Source organism: Selaginella moellendorffii, unplaced genomic scaffold (assembly GCF_000143415.4).
Source record: "Selaginella moellendorffii unplaced genomic scaffold, v1.0 SELMOscaffold_6, whole genome shotgun sequence".
NCBI lineage: Eukaryota > Viridiplantae > Streptophyta > Lycopodiopsida > Selaginellales > Selaginellaceae > Selaginella > Selaginella moellendorffii.
The window spans coordinates 3,415,915-3,434,496 of NW_003314267.1; the positions used below are offsets into that span (position 1 = coordinate 3,415,915).

General features: G+C 42.8%; 6 protein-coding genes and 1 non-coding gene across 13 annotated transcripts; 3 read left to right on the plus strand and 4 right to left on the minus strand.

Annotated features, from left to right (window-relative positions):
• Positions 1 to 185: 185 nt before the first annotated feature.
• On the plus strand, positions 186 to 2,909 carry LOC9634970 (protein LUTEIN DEFICIENT 5, chloroplastic). The gene is made up of 16 exons (XM_024670663.1): positions 186 to 296; positions 359 to 412; positions 484 to 674; positions 728 to 799; positions 881 to 991; positions 1,047 to 1,238; positions 1,337 to 1,498; positions 1,551 to 1,646; positions 1,708 to 1,809; positions 1,914 to 1,946; positions 2,001 to 2,081; positions 2,139 to 2,221; positions 2,288 to 2,419; positions 2,476 to 2,536; positions 2,595 to 2,660; positions 2,721 to 2,909. The coding sequence occupies exons 1-16, from the start codon at positions 209 to 211 to the stop codon at positions 2,829 to 2,831; spliced, it is 1,635 nt and encodes a 544-aa protein (XP_024526431.1). The 5' UTR covers positions 186 to 208; the 3' UTR covers positions 2,832 to 2,909.
• A 3,370-nt stretch (positions 2,910 to 6,279) lies between these two features.
• LOC9634971 (protein RRP6-like 1) lies at positions 6,280 to 9,557 on the minus strand. The gene is made up of 11 exons (XM_024670673.1): positions 8,847 to 9,557; positions 8,601 to 8,762; positions 8,385 to 8,543; positions 8,253 to 8,336; positions 8,123 to 8,202; positions 8,018 to 8,068; positions 7,869 to 7,965; positions 7,733 to 7,815; positions 7,635 to 7,680; positions 7,493 to 7,580; positions 6,280 to 7,439 (listed from the first exon to the last, which is right to left on the minus strand). Exons 1-11 carry the CDS (start codon positions 9,549 to 9,551, stop codon positions 6,391 to 6,393), a joined length of 2,604 nt encoding a protein of 867 aa, XP_024526441.1. The 5' UTR covers positions 9,552 to 9,557; the 3' UTR covers positions 6,280 to 6,390.
• Positions 9,558 to 9,610: 53 nt separating this feature from the next.
• Positions 9,611 to 10,288, plus strand: LOC9652157 (cysteine-rich PDZ-binding protein). The gene is made up of 4 exons (XM_002965648.2): positions 9,611 to 9,696; positions 9,763 to 9,880; positions 9,956 to 10,047; positions 10,135 to 10,288. Exons 1-4 carry the CDS (start codon positions 9,681 to 9,683, stop codon positions 10,197 to 10,199), a joined length of 291 nt encoding a protein of 96 aa, XP_002965694.2. The 5' UTR covers positions 9,611 to 9,680; the 3' UTR covers positions 10,200 to 10,288.
• Positions 10,289 to 10,455: 167 nt separating this feature from the next.
• On the minus strand, positions 10,456 to 12,530 carry LOC112345015. 2 transcript variants are annotated; one of them, XM_024670865.1, is made up of 8 exons: positions 12,412 to 12,530; positions 12,043 to 12,356; positions 11,733 to 11,982; positions 11,516 to 11,681; positions 11,346 to 11,448; positions 11,151 to 11,279; positions 10,889 to 11,083; positions 10,456 to 10,835 (listed from the first exon to the last, which is right to left on the minus strand). In XM_024670865.1, the coding sequence occupies exons 1-8, from the start codon at positions 12,524 to 12,526 to the stop codon at positions 10,554 to 10,556; spliced, it is 1,554 nt and encodes a 517-aa protein (XP_024526633.1). In that variant the 5' UTR covers positions 12,527 to 12,530; the 3' UTR covers positions 10,456 to 10,553. The 2 variants fall into 2 exon arrangements, with proteins under 2 accessions (XP_024526633.1, XP_024526632.1); XM_024670864.1 differs by having other exon boundaries at positions 10,889 to 11,095.
• A 433-nt stretch (positions 12,531 to 12,963) lies between these two features.
• On the minus strand, positions 12,964 to 15,191 carry LOC9634972. Of its 5 annotated transcripts, XM_024670659.1 has the most exons (9): positions 14,935 to 15,191; positions 14,550 to 14,872; positions 14,245 to 14,494; positions 14,022 to 14,187; positions 13,865 to 13,967; positions 13,808 to 13,815; positions 13,681 to 13,744; positions 13,414 to 13,620; positions 12,964 to 13,341 (listed from the first exon to the last, which is right to left on the minus strand). In XM_024670659.1, exons 1-9 carry the CDS (start codon positions 15,164 to 15,166, stop codon positions 13,063 to 13,065), a joined length of 1,632 nt encoding a protein of 543 aa, XP_024526427.1. In that variant the 5' UTR covers positions 15,167 to 15,191; the 3' UTR covers positions 12,964 to 13,062. The 5 variants fall into 5 exon arrangements, with proteins under 5 accessions (XP_024526427.1, XP_024526426.1, XP_002966065.2 ...); XM_024670658.1 differs by having other exon boundaries at positions 13,414 to 13,617; positions 13,681 to 13,815; XM_002966019.2 differs by having other exon boundaries at positions 13,681 to 13,815.
• Positions 15,192 to 15,219: 28 nt separating this feature from the next.
• Positions 15,220 to 18,362, minus strand: LOC9652158 (beta-galactosidase 8). 2 transcript variants are annotated; one of them, XM_024670657.1, is made up of 19 exons: positions 18,246 to 18,362; positions 18,083 to 18,184; positions 17,824 to 18,019; positions 17,689 to 17,777; positions 17,549 to 17,629; positions 17,406 to 17,500; positions 17,282 to 17,352; positions 17,131 to 17,221; positions 16,964 to 17,081; positions 16,815 to 16,910; positions 16,712 to 16,757; positions 16,477 to 16,661; positions 16,346 to 16,420; positions 16,158 to 16,292; positions 16,054 to 16,104; positions 15,839 to 15,992; positions 15,650 to 15,786; positions 15,507 to 15,572; positions 15,220 to 15,441 (listed from the first exon to the last, which is right to left on the minus strand). In XM_024670657.1, exons 1-19 carry the CDS (start codon positions 18,342 to 18,344, stop codon positions 15,352 to 15,354), a joined length of 1,977 nt encoding a protein of 658 aa, XP_024526425.1. In that variant the 5' UTR covers positions 18,345 to 18,362; the 3' UTR covers positions 15,220 to 15,351. The 2 variants fall into 2 exon arrangements, with proteins under 2 accessions (XP_024526425.1, XP_024526424.1); XM_024670656.1 differs by having other exon boundaries at positions 17,549 to 17,644.
• Positions 18,363 to 18,433: 71 nt separating this feature from the next.
• Positions 18,434 to 18,507, plus strand: TRNAN-GUU. The gene has a single exon. It is a non-coding gene; the product is annotated as a tRNA-Asn (tRNA).
• Positions 18,508 to 18,582: the final 75 nt, after the last annotated feature.

Sequence of the window (18,582 nt, forward strand, 5' to 3'; positions counted from 1 at the left end):
GAGGCCTTGGAGGCCTCGAAGCACTGGCCATTCTCATAAAAAACTCTAGCTTTCCTAGAACGAAACACCAGACTCCTCCACACAGTCACGGCCGTTGCAAGCTTATGTAACATTCACGTAAGAAACTCTAAACAATGAGAAATAGTATACAAAGTTTTTGGAATCTGTGGCACTACTCGCAAAGGTATCGTTTTTGTGGAGACAAACAATGTTGGCGCTCCATGGCGCGCTCGCGAATGGGAACTCTTCCACGCGCTGGAGCTCATTCCCGGCAAAGAACCATCCTCAAGCCACACGTAAGTGATCAATCCAAGCTCTTGGAGACTTTAGTTTGCAAAGCCCTTGAATTTCTTCGCAGGGACGAGAATCCAAGTCGCAGCGAAGAAAAACAATGGCGATGGAGAAACCCAGTGTAAGATGTCAAAATTCTTTCTTCTCTGGAATTTGTCTTCTCGTGGTTTTTTCTTTGTTCTTCTTCTCCAGCTAACAGCTTTGGCGTGATCGGAGACCTCCTCGCAAAATGGACCGAGAAGTGGAGTTCACAAAAAGCAGAGAAACAATTTCCCGTGGCTCGAGCAGACGTGAGAGCCATCGCTGGAGAGCCATTTTTCGTGCCGCTCTACAACTTGTACATCCAGCATGGTGGGATTTTCAGGCTCTCGTTTGGGCCAAAGGTACTTCGAAAAAGTCTGTCTATGATTCCATGGCTCTCAACTTGTTCTTTCAGTCTTTTATCATCGTCTCCGACCCGCAAGTCACGAAACACGTTCTCAAGGACAATGCAAAGTCCTACTCCAAGGTCCGAGCGTTCGATCTTTTTCTTTTTTACTCTGTTCTCTTGTCTTTGCGTAAGATCCATAGCTCATTCTCAAAGTTACAGGGAATCTTGGCAGAAATCCTCAAGTTCGTCATGGGAACCGGACTTATTCCTGCTGATGGAGAAATCTGGCGAGCGCGAAGAAGAGCGATAGTTCCATCGTTGCATCGAAAGGTATACCGATATCCCTTCTCAAAGGTGTTCAAGCTCACGTTTTCATTCTACGCAGTACGTGGAGAAAATGATAGAACTGTTTGGAAGAGCAAGCTTGAGGCTCTGTGACAAGCTTGATGCAGCAGCAAGCAAGGAAATCTCGGCCGAGATGGAGTCACTCTTCTCGAGATTGACGCTCGATATCATTGGAAAGGCAGTGTTTAACTACGAGTTTGATTCTTTGTCTACAGACACGGGGATAGTAGAGGTACGATTCCTTACATTTGTTGTTCTTGACACTTACACCATTTTTCTTCTTTTGTTCTTCTTTCTTGTGATGACTAAAACTTTTGATCTTGCGTGTAGGCAGTGTACACTCTTTTGCGAGAGGCCGAAGCTCGAAGCACTGCTGTAATTCCTTACTGGAATTTACCATTTGCTACGAGCATTTTCCCGAGACAGAAGAAAGTAGCAGTGGCATTGACGCTGGTGAACAAAAGCCTGGACGAATTGATCTCGACTTGCAAGGTTTGCCAGTCGATTGGTTATATGGTTTGCTTGTTCTCAATCCTCTGTGTAGAGTCTGGTAGATCAAGAGGACGATCTCTTCCATGAAGAGTATGTGAGCGATCGGGACCCAAGTATCTTACACTTTCTTCTAGTGTCAGGAGAGGAAGTGAGCATTCTTTGATCGTTACTTAGAGTTTGTAGTAACAAAACTGATGGAGTTCCATCAGGTTTCTAGCCAGCAGCTACGAGACGACTTGATGACAATGCTGATTGCGGGTCATGAAACTTCTGCCGCGGTTTTAACTTGGACACTACATCTTCTAATCCAGGTGAGCTACCTTCGTCTTTTACAAGAGGAAGACGATGGAAAAAAAAAAGAAAAAAGCCCAGGAGAGAAAAAGAATCTAACTGATGAGATGAAATGTGTTAAAAGAATCCAGCAGCCATGACAAAGCTTCAAGCCGAGGTAGAATTCTTCTATCTTTCCAAAGTTTAGACTACAAGTTCTTCAAATTTTCAGGTTGATGCTGTTCTAGGGGACAAATGCCCGACTCTGGAGAATTTGAAGCATCTCAAGTTCACAAAACGAGTCATTAACGAGGTAAGTTACTATCCATTGCTTTCAACGTTAGCAAAAAACTTCCTTTTTCTCTGGCAGTCCTTGCGGCTTTACCCGCAGCCTCCAGTGTTGATAAGAAGATCACTCCAGGACGATGTACTCGCAGGCTATCCACTTAAAAGGTTTTCCAAACACTCCCTCGTTATCTCTTGCTCATACTTCTCAACTTCATCCATGTTTGCGTGTAGAGGAGAGGACATTTTCATATCTCTATGGAACTTGCATCGCTCTCCATCGCTATGGGAGCACTCTCACGAGTTTAGACCCGAGAGGTGGCCTCTGGATGGGCCAGATCCAAACGAAGTCACAGAGAATTTCAAGTAAGATAAAGTATTGTGAAGTTCGCTTCTTGGATCAAGCCATTCGGTTTTCTCAGGTACTTGCCGTTTGGAGGCGGCCCTCGCAAGTGTGTTGGTGATATGTTTGCCACATTCGAGGTAAAACTGATCACTGCCTCTTTAACTTCTTAATGAAAATCCGTGTGCTTTGCTCTAGACTGTCACGGCAGTAGCGATGCTTGTTCGTCGTTTTGATTTCAAGCTGGCCCAAGGAGCTCCACCAGTGAAGATTTCTCCTTTTTTTCTCTTTTGCTCAGATGATTCAACTAACGTTTCTTCATAGGTGGGAATGACTACCGGAGCAACCATTCACACCACCGCAGGTCTCCATGTAGCCGTGACAAAAAGGATCGCTACTCCCAGTGTCCAGAAAATTAAACAACTCCAAAGTTGATACATTTTCACAAAAACAAAATGAGAAAAAGTTGGATACTATGATATCAATCTAACGATTGTGATTCTTTGCTCTTTACTTTATCAAACCATATTTACATTCAAAAGGTAGAAAGATTTGTTTTGTCTAGTAATTGAAACTCCAACAACATCATATACTGATCTTCATTGAAGAATCACCACCACTACATGCATGTAAACCTTATATTGTTTTATTGGTCTAGACACCAAACGGGGTCTTACCAGTCATAAACTTTAAATCCCACATTCTCTTCCATATAAAATCAACATGATGTGCAAGAACTATTTGACGTACTTGTTCACAAGCTAAAGTTAGCAGCTGTGTTTCACTCCTCCTTACCTTCCAGCAATATACTATTAGTATTTGAGAAGCATCAGATGTCCAGGACACAAAGGAAGGGGCTTGCTGGCCATCCAAAACGGGCATGTTTTGTAAAGGCCGAGACATCTTATCTATGTGAGGAAACTGATAACCTCTAGCTCTCCTTGGAAATCATAGTGTTTATGAGAATCATTTGGATTGAATGTTCCTCCTTTGAGACTACAAAGCCAAGGATTCTTTATGCTGTCAATTTTATTTGCATAAAATAGAGCAAACCATAACCAGCTATCCTGATGATGATTAATCATCACTAATGATTTCAAGATGTGGAAAAAAATTGAGCAGGCAGAATGTTTTCTTTAATAACTCTTAACAAAAGGGAAAAATGAACATAACAACTAAGTTTGAAGAATTAATATTAAACTTTTAGATAATAATGATTATAAATTCTGTATCAACTAATTCTAATGCAACCCATAATGTGAGATCTCTTCAACACATCCATAAACCAAAAGTTTATAATGAAAAAGCCAATGATTGCATCAATTTAAAAATTAAACACGATAAGTTATGCTCAACAAATTATGATCCTTTATGGATCCATCTTCTACATCAAAACTTCATAACAAACAAGTCTTAATAAAAAGTCTTTAAGTCTTGATAAACATTATTAATAATAAATTATCCCAAGTTAAATTTAACATAAATGAACAATTAACTGCTATGTAAAACTAAACTACTTTTTGAAGAAAAGCCAAAGCTTAAACCTCTTTGTAATTTTGTCTAATTTACTACTCTGTTTATTTAAACACCAATATAATTAGAAAATTCACTAATGTTAACAATGATACTACTTTGCAAGTAGACTACCACCACCATAAACACTTCATAAGTATATTATTATATCACAAGGATATAATACATAAATCACAATGACTTAATCACTAATCAAGTAATACCACAAGCAAAGCCATATCACTACTATAAAGGTTTATATTGTATTAAGTACTTAATAATAAAATGCAATATAAATGCTATACCTTTTACAACAGCCAATAAAACAATATAATATTATCCTTTTTCCCACTAAACTCAAAACTAATTTAACACCAAATTACTTAAGAAGAAATAGTAAAGTTCCTAAAAAAAAACTGAGCATTGCAACTTAATCCCTTTAATAGCAAGTTTAAGCAAAACAATTTAGAACTTATCACAACTAAATGCATCAAAGTAGGAATCTTGATTGCATGATTTGAAAATAAGCAATAAAATCATGTTTTGTTGTTATTTAATCCTTCATCTTCAATAACTCTGTTTTTTAGTCTCAACTTTGACTAAATACTTTTGCATTACTTTAAATTCAATCTCAAAAATGTTTATGGGAAAGTACTGCAAACTACTTGAACTTGCCCCAAGACACCGCAAGAAGATGTCTTCATCATTCTCCTAGGAAATCTTGATAACCTTTTGAGAATGATCTCAGTGCTATTTTCCTCAATATGACTTAAGTTAGTATTATTAACAAGAACTTGAGATCGATCAGTAATTTTTTTCATTATAGCGATAAATATTTTGTGAAATACCTCTGGCCAACTATAAAAACCAATAGATCAAATGCTTAAACTAGGCATTTCTTATATGTGAAAATACAAAATAAAAACCCCTTTACAACAGGTTCAACTTCCTTGAAGTCACTGACATAAATTTCTAGAATTTATCATCACTTGAACAAAAGTGAAAATGTTAACTATTTAACCACCCTTTAAAAAAAAGTAGAATGTTATTGCTAAATTGACAAAATAGTTTTCATGTGTCTAACTATAAAGGTAATTCAGTATTAAGCCCTGGATATCTTATACTAAATAAGACTGTGTTGGCTGATTATAGGAATGAAGAAAAGAGCAATCATTACTATTAATATAAAACTAAATAAATCTAATGCAAAGCTCAATATTCATTTATAAATATCTATATATTATCTTAAACAATTCTGGTGATTATATGTTTTTGTATCCCATATTACACTGTGTGGTCTAATTGAATTATATATTACAAAATTACAGTCATTTTGTATAATTGAGTATGTAAAAATTAAACAATTTGAACAATAATATTGTATTGACCATAAAGCTTTATTCTTCTCAGTATATATCACAGAATTTCCATCAATTTGGGTTTTCCAATAACAAAATTTAAAATAATCTTCAGAATTACTAGATTGCCACAAACGATATTTTCCTGAATAAAGTGTAGCTTTACAGTTTGATCCAATATAAAATATATTTTTACCATTTTCAGATATTAACATTTGTTCTTTATAAAGGATATTATTTTTAAAACCAGCATTTAAAGTGCTTTTAGTTGTATCACATCTGATATATCCTTGATAACTATATGAGTGCAAATTAGTAATAAGTTTTATTTGATTGTTACTAAACCATAAAAGAAAATTATATTCAAGTATATATATATCACCCACAATTTTACAAGATTTTGAACCAGTCTGGATCATAATCATTTTATAGAAATTTAACTTACGTCCAAAATTTTGTTTTAGCGCTTGACCAACAATAGTATTAGTTTCAGTTGAACATGTTGACTGTGCTAAACCAGTGCGTTTAATTCTTACGGCAACGGCTCCTCTACTAAAATCTACATAAGTGAAATCATTAAAATCTGGTGGATAATCACCATATGTTTGAATTTTTTTAATAAGAAATTGGAAACCATGTTTTATAATATACTTCATCTCATTTTCAGTAAAAGTATTATTTTCTCCCCATTCAACATATCCCATACAATAAACATTACAAATGAAAGTAATCAGAAAGAAAACAACAATAGCCATTAATAATCGACAATAACAAGTTTATGGTGCTGATATACCAAGGCTCTTTGTCTTTTCCACCTTTTTCTAAAGTTTATATATACATGTTGCTCATGTTGATCGATCCCCAGACAGCTCCCTACCCGTTAAGAACCGTGGGCATTGTCTCCCGTACAACGATCATCTTGGGTTACCATGCTCCGACCATCTTGGACGAGAGCCGGGCTGGAGCAAGCGGTTAGGATCGTCACCATAGCCTTGATACACCCAGTAGCAAAGTTGCCATGGAAAGCGTGGCCACAACAGACGTAATATTGGATTTTAGAACACTTACAATGTCTTTTTATCGATTCTCCAAGAAAAATAACATCATTCCATCACGTATTCAATTTACTTGAAGATCGCAGTCCTGTTACCAGACTTTGGAAACACGGTCCTCCTCTTCCCGCCTTGCAGGACACCGTTTAGCTTTGGTTCGGCACTCACGGCCGGATCGAAGTGAGGCTCTCTCTTGTCCCGCTTCACGCTGAACGGCGTCACCTCGGCCTCGTCTTTGGCACCAGCGTCACCGGTCGCGGAGTCGCTTGCTCGCTTCCGGCCCTTTCTCATCCGTTCTCTCTTCCTGTTCTGCTGCTGCTTGCCGCTACCACCGTAACGTTCGTTGAGCGAGAGAGGTAGCTCGCTTGCTCCGGGATCTCTCGTAGCAGGCGTACCATCTTCGTCGCCTTGATCAGCCCCGGCTTGATCCACCCCCGTGGTGTCCTTGGTTTCGTTATCGCCATCTTCAAGCAATATTACTTCTTCCAGATTGGAGACCGGGCCAGTAACTTCCACCACCGGAGAACAGATCTCCAATGCCGCCACTGAGCTAGTCTTCCCGTCGGGAACAATCTGCTGTTCCTCCATAGGGACTGCCTTGACGCTCGGGAACGAGAGTGAAGCCCGTATGGCCAGAGCTTTTGCCATCGCCTCTTCATCGTCGTCTTCGTCGCTATCGAGATGTGCGGAGGAAGCCCGGAAGAGTGCGTCTGCGACTGATGACCTCTTGACTTGCATCGTAGGCACAGTCTCTTGTTGTAGCTTCGCAGCGGACGTTTCCAAGGCTTCTTCAACGGTTTCGAAACCTGGTTCATCGAACACGGCAAGCGAAGTGCCTTCCGGGACCGATGGAACCGTCTTCACAGTGGTCACCACGTCAAGCTGTTGGACAAAATGTTCGGTGGCTGCCGGACTGGTTGGCACCATTGTATCGTTGATTTCGCCTTCTTCAACTTCTTCTGGTTTGGATGGCTCTGGAACTGGTACTGGTTGCTGCGTGACAACGGTCTTTGCCGCGTCTCGAATCACTTTCAGAAGAGCAGCTGAGTGAAAGGCCGCAACAGGGTGCCCACGCCTTAAAATTCCTTGTAGCCTTTTCACATCTTGAGGAGCATCCTCAGCTGTATTCATCACTATGTCAAGTACCTGAACTGTAATAATAAGAAGCACATACCAAGACGGAACAGTAGACTATTAGGTAGAATGTATCCAGTGCTTTCGTCTTCGCTTCGACAAAGTTTGTCCCTCCAAGCGTACAATCCCTGAAAATTCAAAGACGTTAGGCTGCAACTAATTTAATAACCCAAATGACTTACAGCAACTATCGCAAGTTTCTCAGGGGTCAAGTTCTTTTCGGCTAGCCTGTACAGTGAAATCCAATATTTCAAATGAACAATTGCTGTCAAATACGTACCCATAAATATGCAAAAACGAGCTTTCAGTGAAGAGTTCCTTCTCATACAATTGTAAGCAAAGGTCGCGGCTCCGTTGACAGACCTGAAATAATATCCATAATGATACCAAAATAGTAACAAAAACAACGCCCCTACCTCCAGATAAAGGTCCTCAGTAGTTTCTGCGTCTCGAAGCAGCCCCTTCATCTTGTCATAAACGTACAGCAAGTAATGTGTGTCCTCTCTCGCATACCTGAGAAAGAAAGGCGAACAATTACTTGGAAATGAAAAAGGAAACGGCTTACTTTAACATTTCAGCACTGAGTGGACGAAGTCTCCAATCGGCAAGCTGATACCTGACACCATGTTATAATAAACCCCAAATCCTTTAGAGAAACTAATTTAAAAACCGCTTATCAGGAGTAACTTCACAAAATGTCTGCAGTAAAAAAGCCAATCCAAATCTCTCCATCCGCAACACTCTCGCGGCCTACATCAGTCGATAAGAAGGAAGCCAAAGCACATTAGATACTAACAGACCTGACCAGTGTCGAACAAGTTACACACGTAAATGCCAAAATCCCGTTGAAGCCACAGAATATCACGGTCTGATCCATGTATGACCTGCACTGAAGTGCTCAAATCTCTGTACAGCAGATGAAACAGAAATACCTTTCGGATAGAAGGATTTGCGAAGACACTTCTCAAGACTGGGCCAATATGGCTTCTGAGAACCAAGGTATCCACAATAAAGTCTTGGGAACGCGTAGAGACTTGCATTAAGCATACAAAGCCTTGAAAAGACCGATAGTGATGATTTTCCAGGTCCACCTACATGAACAAGAGTATCCAGTTAACAAGAATGAGCAAAAGAAACAAGTACGGTACCGCGATTTCGGAACTCGCACGCAGCTTCGCAGCCATCGTCTCTAAAGCCGGAAGGCTTTCCACGATAAACAATGGCGTCTCACTCAAAGACTTTGGTTTCACAGGCTCATCAGGTCCATCAGCAGGAAACTCCTTCATATACTCCATACTTGTCAGCTCCTCCTGCAACAAAATCCTGTCAATCATGTTGTAAGTCAAAACCACGCAAATGGCTTTAAACAATGGAATTAGAGACATGTATCTCACCTTGAGAGGATGCACAGCCGGTGTCTCCATCAAACCCAAGCTCTTAGCATGAAGCTCGAGTGCTGACTGAGGCTTGGCACTTCCAGTCTCCTCCATAGCCATAGCCTGTGACCGACCCAGCAGCACCTCTCTAGACAGATGCTTGAAAGGCGAGTTGGAGTTATCAGCCGGGTAGTCGAACTTGTCCTGTGGGCGAGGAAGAGACCTGACATGAAAAGGAACTGGAAGCCGCTCCTTCTTCTGAGAAGCCACTTTCACAGCTCTCTGCGACGTGGTGGAGGATTTACTCTCGCTCGCATTGCCGCTCGCAAAAGGAGCGTTCTTTTTCTTGCCCTTGCGGAGAAGAAAATCCGGCGGTCTCTTCCCAGCTCCCAGGCCCAATTCATCCAGAGCCGATCCAACGCCTTCCAGAACATCGTCTTGGACACCAACAAGCCAGTCGTATGATTCCTCCACATCCGCCGGCCACGCCGATGCCTCGGATCTAAGCTTCTTGCACGTACCGATCTCGGAGAGCAGCGCCTGGGCGCGCGCATTCATGCTCGCCACGGGCCCCCGGAAATTCGAGAAATTGGAGTAGTAGTGGAAATCCTCGGCCGCGGGAATCCTCCGCGACAGGAGCTCCACATCCTTGATCGCGACCTGGAGCGGCGCAATGCAGGCCTCGATCGCCTGGGCTTGGCGCCGCAGCTCGTCCTCCTCCATCGCTAAAGCCCTAGAAAAGTAGAAACCCTAAAATATATTTTCCATTTGATACTTTTAGGGCTTTCGTATAGCCCTAATTTTGTTCTTCCATCGCGCGAGGCGAAATCGAGAGCGCTTGATCGAGCGAGGATGGTGTGCGACAAGTGTAAGTAAGCCCTCTCTCTCGATTCTTTCCAATGCTGAGATGGAGCTCTCGGATCTTGATGGATAGGCGTCAAGAAATTGGGCAAGGTCGTGGTTCCAGACAAATGGAAGGACGGCGCGAGCAACACAATCCAAAGCGGCGGCCAGAAGATCAATGAGAACAAGCTGCTATCCAAGAAGCACAGGTTTCTTGCAAAATTTCTCCTCTTTTCATTCAAGCTCTTACGTTTTCTTCTTTGGTTCTCTAAAACTTTGTCTAGATGGACGCCCTATGGAACAACAAAATGTGTCATTTGCAAGCAGCAGCTCCACCAGGACGCAAAGTACTGCCAGTCGTGTTCCTACAAGAAAGGTATCCTTCTCTTTCTTTTTCACTTTGTGTGTGCTTTCGTTCCCTCTTGTGATTCCTCTAAGAACTTTGTATCGTTGGGATTGACAGGAGTGTGTGCTATGTGCGGGAAGCAAATTCTCGACACATCCATCTACAAGCAGAGCAATGTTTGAGTAACTCCACTGTACAGTAAGTCCTGTTCTTCGATTTTATCCACCAGTGTTAATAGTAGCTACCTTGAAAGTTCTTTTTTGTGGTTTAACCTTGCTCTCTGGGAATCGTCGCTTCGCGAAAAGCTGTCACTGATGGAGTCCCAGCAGAGCGTGTTGCCAGATCCATCGCTCAGGATGCTCGCAAGAGAAGCTTGCTCGAGACTTAAGCCTTCCCCCGAGCCAGAAACATGGGCGATTCCTTGGCCTGAGCTGTGAGATCGTCCAGAAACTTTTCCATAGCTTCAAACTTTAGGATTCTTCCATCTATATACAACTATCGATCGTTTGTACAAGCTTGAGAATTCGATCACGCCTTTACCAGTATCTATCTTTGTTGACGCTGAAGAAGCCAACCTTGAGCTTCCCACCCGTGAGCCTCAATCCATCGATCAAGAAGCTCCAAGTCGAGCCCAGCCCTCCAACAAAGTGATCACAGTCCACGGCCATCAAGAGATTGACAAACGCGTTGTTACTGCTCAGTCTCGTCCCCAAGCTCCTCTCGTAGTCACCCATGCGTGTTGTTCCATTTTGCCTCGCCACCTTTGTGAAATAGAAGCTCCAGTACGTAAAGTTTGACACTGCCTCATCCACAACACTCTAGAACGAGAAAACCAAGTTAAATCGATGACGGATTTCGAGGGACTCCTTACTTGCATTTCTGTGGAGAGCCAGATGCCTTTGATATCGGGGAATCTTGCTCGGATCATCTCGGCCAGAGCCATATGCGACTTTAGATCGAAGATTTTCATCTCCGCAGCTTTGTCACCTTGTCTTACGTGAAGGCTTATGAGAGGTCTTGGTATCCATGGCCTGTGCTTTGCCCACAACAATTTCATAACATCACGCTGATTAATCACCTGATAGAAATCTTAGAGATCGATGGAACATTGCAAAAATGATTGAAGATTCTACCTTTCGCCAGTTCTTTTGTGAGCTTTGAATGACAGCTTGAGCAGCCTCTTTCCCAAATGCTTTATGCCTGGCCCCATTGAGGAGGATACAAGTGTACTCACTGGAAAATCTCATGTAATATCTCACTGCCTACAAAATAAAAACAATAATATCTATAGAAAATAATAATTTGGAGAAAAAACTATATAAAATAACCTGAGCTCTCCACCACTGTCGGTCCATGCCTTTGTGTGTAGTAAGAAGCTCCCCATCCACCACGTCAAATGTTTGCATGGTTTCCCATGGTCTTCCCCAATACCTGGAATGCATTGTAGTGAAAATATTAGAGTCAATATCTTTGATCAATTGATAGCTATGATCCTTACTCTGGAACAGGTCCCGTCCACACCGAAGTTCGAGAAAAATTGTCAAGACCAACGATTGTCCCTTGGTTCCATGCCTTGACATCGCCCTCGAGCTCCATCGCCCGAGCTCGGCATTCCTCCGAAGTCTCGGGAACAAAGTAACACGACCATCGTCCATGCGCAGCTCCTATACGATTGAAATAAACAAGAGAAGATCTTCGAGAAGATCATCTCATACCTTTGCAATCTTCGTGCTTGGCTCGATCAAAGTCTGTTAGAACGAGAACCCTCTTTTCTCGCAAAGCAATGGCCAGGATCCCGGCCATTGCCACAAGCTCGGCTCCGAGGCCCAGTCCCCGGCTGTTTAGCCAGTTTGTCACCAGAAACTTCACGCTGGGATCAGTACAATTTTTTGGATGCTGGTGGCGCCACAAATCTCGTTGGACTGCTCGGGTCAGTGGCAGATTGTCCTCGTCGCCACCTTTGATCTGTTCGAACAGTAGAAAAAACAGAATAAAAAAAAGATTCAAGCCAAAGTTAGATCGTACCCAAGGTGGATAGAGATTTTTTATGGAACGCTTTGTGGAGTTCTTGATCATGAGCTCCAATTCCAATTCCTCATCCTCCCTGCTCCACAGTGGTGGTCTTCCATTTGCATCGCGATTGTCAAATTCCATCCACTCCAGTGCCTGCTGTTGACAATTTTCCAAGTGTGGAGCAACTGGAAAACTCTTGCTGGTGCTTAGAGAAGTTCCATTTAAGCTACATGATTCTTTCCATAGCTTCATCAAATCATCCACATGAGATTCTCTACAATCAACATCGTTGCTCTGAAATGGTAGCCGGAAAAATTTCGTTGGAGCTATGGAACCACAATTCACAATTCACATCATGACATTGAATCAATTTATACTTACGAGTCGCCCAAAGGAGGAATAGAACAACAATCGGGAAAAGAACCATGGATTTCCGAAAGAACCCCTCCAACAAATCGATCTCTTGCTTGACTCCAGGTCCAGATTTCATGCTCATTGTCGCTCGAGCCCTCCACACTCCAAAACGGATTATATCCGATGGTCATGACTCAAACATATACATGAGATCCGACGGCTATAATTCAAACAGGACTTGTACGCGAGAGGTTCCTTCGTTTTAGTGCGCGAGGGGCCCTCTTTCCTACACTCACCTGAAAGGAAAACTTTTCAGTGTCTCAGGAGGTGTCATTGTTATATGGATTGAAACTTCAGACGTCTATGTTTCACCTAATGGTTGGAAAATCGTTGATCTACCTTGTAAAATTGATTGAATTCTAGTCTTTGTTTGGAAAATGGGGTCTGGTATCTGGAATTTTTGTGGGTAATTCTGTCAAGCTTTTGTCTCACGGGTCAAGGAAGTCCAGCTATCTACTGGCACAAAGTTGATGGACTATAGATATCCTATCAAAGAACCAACCCAAAGAGGGTCCCTCGAACTTAAATATCTTTTTTCTCAGGAAATCTCCGTGAAACATTAATTTAGCAAAAAATTAATTGAAAAAACAATGAGAAACTTATCAAGTTGTTATATGGTTACCAGTATCTATCCTTGTTGACGCTGAGGAATCCAGCTCGCAGTTTGCCACCAGTAGCTCTCATTGCATCAATGAGGAAGCTCCACGTCGAGCCCAGAGCGCCCACAAAAAAATCACACTCACTAGCCATGACAAAGTTGACAAAGGCATTGTTGCTGCTCGCTTTCACTCCCAAGCTTCTCTCATATGCCCCCATACTTGTAGTTCCATTTTGTCTTGGGATGTCTGTGTAGTGAAACCTCCAGTTCGTGTAGTTTTTTGACTCGTCAATAACATTCTTATATAGATCAAACAAAAATTCTCTTAGATGAAAATTGGAGATGTCAAGCATGTAATATAATTTTGTTACCTGCATTTCTGTTGAAAGCCATATTTCTTGAAGTTGAGGAAATTGAGTTTGGATTTTTTGAGCCAGCTCCATGTATGATTTAAAGCTAAAGATTTTCATCTCTGAAGCCTTATCCCCTTGTCTAACGTGAACACTCAACATTGGCCTTGGTAGCCATGGCTTCGGAGTTGTCCAAATTTTCTCTCGAAGGCTTGCCTGCTGATCCTGCTGCTAAATTTCAAATAAATGACATTTGTTGCAAAAGAAGTTGGAAATATTATTCTTCACCTCTGAGCCAGGCCAGTTTGTAGGGAGAGTTTTAATAGTTAATTCTGCTGCTTGCCTGCCAAATCTGTGATGTCTAGCAAGATTAAGCTGCTTGCAAAGGTACTCACTTGGAGCTCTCATAAGATACCTCAATGCCTGTTTCAGAAAAGAGATAAGAAATGGCAAATTAGCAAAGCTTCCTTACTTGTGCCCTCCACCATTGCCGGTCAGTAGCCTTGTGCCTCCCAAGAATCTCACCGTCAACCACATCCAAAGGTTGCATTGTCTCCCACGGTCTTCCCCACTTCCTGCATTGACCAACACGTTGACTATCTCCTTCTCAAAGGTCAAAGCCTTCTTACTCTGGAACCTTTCCAAACCACATGTAGGCTTTGGGATACGAGTTGGCATTGGTCACCACCTTTTGCTTCCATGCCTTTTTCTGAGACAAAAGCCTCTTGGCCTGTGCCCTACACTCCTCGGAGGTTTCCAAAACAAAATAGCACGACCAGTGAGCCCTCGCTGACCCTACAAAGAGATGGTCAACGCCGTGGTTGAATAGTTAGTCAACCTATTGTGTTTTACCTTTGCATTCATCATGGTCTGCTCGGTTGAGGGTGTCAGTGACGAGTACCCGCTTCTCGTTGACGGCAATGGCAAAGATACCCGCCATCGCCACCATTTGACCTCCAAGCCCCAGCTTGGGCGAGTTGACCCAGTCGTTGACCAAGAACTTGGTTGACTTATCAGTGCAGTCCTTGGGGTGCTGATGCAGCCATAGATCCGTTTGGGCTTGCCTTGTCATGGGCAAATTATCATCATCGCCACCTTCAATCTATACTATGATCATGGGAAACCTGTGATTACGTTGGAAAGTGCTATACACGTACCCACGGAGGCTGTGGACCACCTCGGAAGAACACGTCTTCATTTGGAGCTCTTGGATTGTGACTTTCACGCGCGGTGGGAAAGATCCAATTGGGTCGATTTCCACTGGCATCGACTGTGTCCCAAGCGCTAGTTTGCTGCGAGCAGTTCTGGAGGTGTGGAGCTCGGGGGGCGCTTTTGATCGAAGAAGAAGAAGAAGAAGTTCCATTTCCAAGATAGAGCTCCTGCCAGTACTTCAGTAGGAGCTCCACTCTGGGATCAAAATCTCTGGAGGGTGTTTCCTTGGAGCAATTCGCCGCGACGATCGGGTCAGTGGTCGAAGAGACTGAAAAAATTGGAAGAACAGAGAAGGAATTCTAATCGATTTCTTCCTTGCACACAACTTACGGGACTTTAAATCCGTTGTAAGCATCGCGCGAGGAAACGTGAAGAAGAGGACGAGCGAGATCGCTGTGATCGACGCAAACGTGTTGAGAATTCCCTTCCTCGTCCACAAATCCATGGCCATTACATTAGAGAGGCGCATTCGCATCGTCGTGAAGTCGTGCCTTGGAAGAACAGCGTTATTATTTTCTTTCGGCACTTCAATGCCGGCATCCAACGGCTGTGAATGGCCCATTTGGTCGCTTAATCCAAGCTCCACCCGCGTGGAAAAAAGGAATTGCGTAGTCGTGACTCGCTCGACTACGATGAATTTCAAACAAAGATTACAACGATTCCGGAGAAAAATACTCGTGAAATTTGACTTTAAACTTCTCGATCACACTGTTTCGAGCTTTTGAACTTACGCTCCAAATTCGATTTTTACGAATTTTTGCCGCAAGTCCAGTCGTGCTGCCCGAGAAACTGGAGCGTTTTGTTGTGGAGCAGAGTGTTCTCGAGCTCTAGAATCAACTTTACGAGAGAGAAAAGAGAAGAAGAGTCAAGAGAAATTGGAAAGTTTTAACGGGGAGACTTACAAGCTGGTTTTCTCCTTGTCTTAGCAGTGGTCCAGGAACATACAGGGAGCATTGCGGGCCAGCATCCTTAAAGATAAAGTTGTGTGTGATGGACGAGAAAAAGGCATAAAATCGAGAAGGGAATTAGAAGCTTTGTTCCTTACCGGCCAAAATCGACCAAGGTTGAAACCATTCACGAACGCCACCCCTTTGCTCCAGCCTTTGAAAGAGATGAAAGTGTCCATTTGAGCTTCACTCTCAAACGTGGCAGCATAGAAAGCAGGGCCATCACAATGTGGAGCTGCCAAAGAAAGAAAGAAAAACTTTGAGTGTATGGCAAAGTTGATTAAAACCTCTTGACTCAATGCGAATGCTTCCATGTCGTTGGAATCCAGCAAGGTCATTTGGCATCGCTTGAAACTTTTCAGCGACATCTGCGAGGCTTAAAGTGTAAGCTCTCCAGCCAAGCATTGGAACATTGTCAAGGATAACGGAAGAAAGAATCCCCTAAACACTCAAGGAAAAAAAGAGTGAACTTTACTTCTCGAAGAAAAAGAAAAAACCAGACCTTTTGGTCGAATATGAAGGGTCCATAGTTGATACGTCCCATGTTTTCCACCTACACAGACATGGAAGTTTTAAAAGTAACTCCACCGGAGACAAATTTCTAACCAAAATGTAGATTTCCAATCCTGCCGATGATCCATCAGGAAGTTGTAGCGAGGAATTGGACCATCTTTGCAGTGTTCCTACGAGTCTCAGGCTTTGAGAGCTCTTTCCAACGTAAACTTGAGCTCGATCATGAATCTGTTCATGGTACCGATGAACCCATACTTCTAAATCTCGAATCAGGAGCTTACCTTCTTTATTTCAAGGATGGATCCTGGTTTTGCATGAGACGGGAGTCTGGATCTATAAACGATGAATCCAAAACTCTAGAAACAACATAAAACTTAAGACATTGGTCCAGCACGAAACAAGCCCGAGTTACCTGGTTGAGAAGCTCCATGGCCACTGGAGCTTGTTGAAGATAGAATTCATGACTGAGAGACTGGAGGACTTGGAAAAGATTTGCGAGCTTTTGCAGCACCACAGTCCCAGTGTTTCGTCTCGATGGAAGTTGCGGGGGATCTGGAAGTGGAAAGTTGACATAGCTCGAGAGCACTTCACGAAATCCTGCAAAGAATATAAGAAATAGCACAAACACAATAAGAGCTCAAACTCACTCCAAAACTTTTCTCCAAGATCTCCACCTTCCCCAATGGGGGCGTCCTAGAGTTTCCTGGAAACAATTCTCAAACCATGGTTTAGAAAGAGCGGGCAGCTCACATAATCATAAGACGTGATATCCGGCTGATAGATGGTTTCTTTCCCCCCAGTATTTGCACCACTGAAAAATCCAAAGTTGGAGCCTCCGTGAGCCATCTAAACAAAGAGTTTCAATGCCAAGAACGTAAGCTAGAATGAAAAAAACTCACATAAAGCACGACAGAACCATTAGCACTCAAAAGCTTGTCCAGTTCTGCCGCTGCAACATACGGGCTTGTTGTTGCGAGATTTTCTCCCCAGTGAGTAAGCCAGCCCGTGTAAAACTCACTGCAAAGAAATTTCTCAGTGAAGAGTCCAAAAACAAATTGGAACTTACGTTGACAATGCAGGAGACTTTCCAGGGGAGTTGTAGTTCTTTTGTAGTGCAAATGCTGCGACAGGATCCCAGCCGGTGGGAAAATCCACAGCTGAAGAAAATTCGAAGGAACAGTAATCCAAAACCACGAGATTTTGATAGAGATACACACCAGCATAAACATCGTCTCTAGATATTGTACCCCGTTGCAGAGCGTCATCTGTAGCTCCATCAGTCGTGTATCTGAAAGTAGTAAAAGCTGCTTAGTTGAAGAGCTTCGAATCAAAAGAACCCACAGGATTATTTCGTTTCCCAAGTATTCGCGAGCATCGCTGACAAGGTGGTGGAGATACTGCTTGTCAGATCCGAAAGATCCATACTCGTTTTCAACCTGCGAGAAGAACAGCAAGGAAGTTTAGAAAATCAAAAGTGAGCAAACCTGTAGCATGATCAGTGGACCACCACGAGAGTAGAGAAATGGAACGAGTTTAGGAAGAAGAACATTCCACCATTGGTCAACCTGTAACTCCAGGATCTAGGATAGAAGAATCGAAAAAAACAGTAGAGGGAAGAACTTACGAGCTTAAGGTACGAAGAATCGGAAGTCCTGAGCTTTAACTGTGGTTTTTTGGACAGTAGCCACGAAGGAAATCCTCCAAGGTCCCATTCTGGAAGGAAAATCTTCGAAAACCTCCAAGAGGAAAAAAGCCAAACCTCCACAAACATATGGTCCCATGCGAAGCATGACCAAAACTTCGAGCTCTTGTGCGAGCTTTAGAAAGGCCTCGAGGTTCACCGGATCGCCAAAGAAGAACTCGCCTTCCGATGGCTCGTGAACATTCCAAGGAACGTAAGTCTGGATGGTGTTAAGACCCATTGCTTTTGCTCGCTGGATCCGGTCTTTCCAGTACTGCGAGAGCATTTTTCTTCGATGAAAAACACAAGAATTCGAAGAGATCGAGAAGAACTTTACCTCTGGAACGATCCGGAAGTAGTGGATTTCACCACCCAGAATGCGGAAGGGCTCTCCATCCTTGTAAAACGCGTCGTTTTCTATAGAAAAACTTCTGGATTGCTGCGGTGGGGAAAAGAGAGACTCCATAGCTAAACCATCAAAGCGAAGAATCGAAGCTTACCACTCCCTGGGAGGCGCCCAGTGTTTGCAGCGCAGCCAACGCCATAGACACAAGCAACATTCGCGTGAGCGCCATTTTCCCAGCGCTGGAGAAGCGCATGACAAAAAATAGAGGAAGAATCAGCCACACCACTTTTGTGTCATTATTTTTAATTGGTAAAATAAAAGTTAATGATTAATATAACATGAGCTGGAATAGCTCAGTTGGTCAGAGCGTGTGGCTGTTAACCACAAGGTCGGAGGTTCGAGCCCTCCTTCTAGCGCATTGAAGTTAAACATTTTTTATTCTGGTTATGTTTAACAACAAATAATTTAGTGAATTGAGATTAACAACTTTT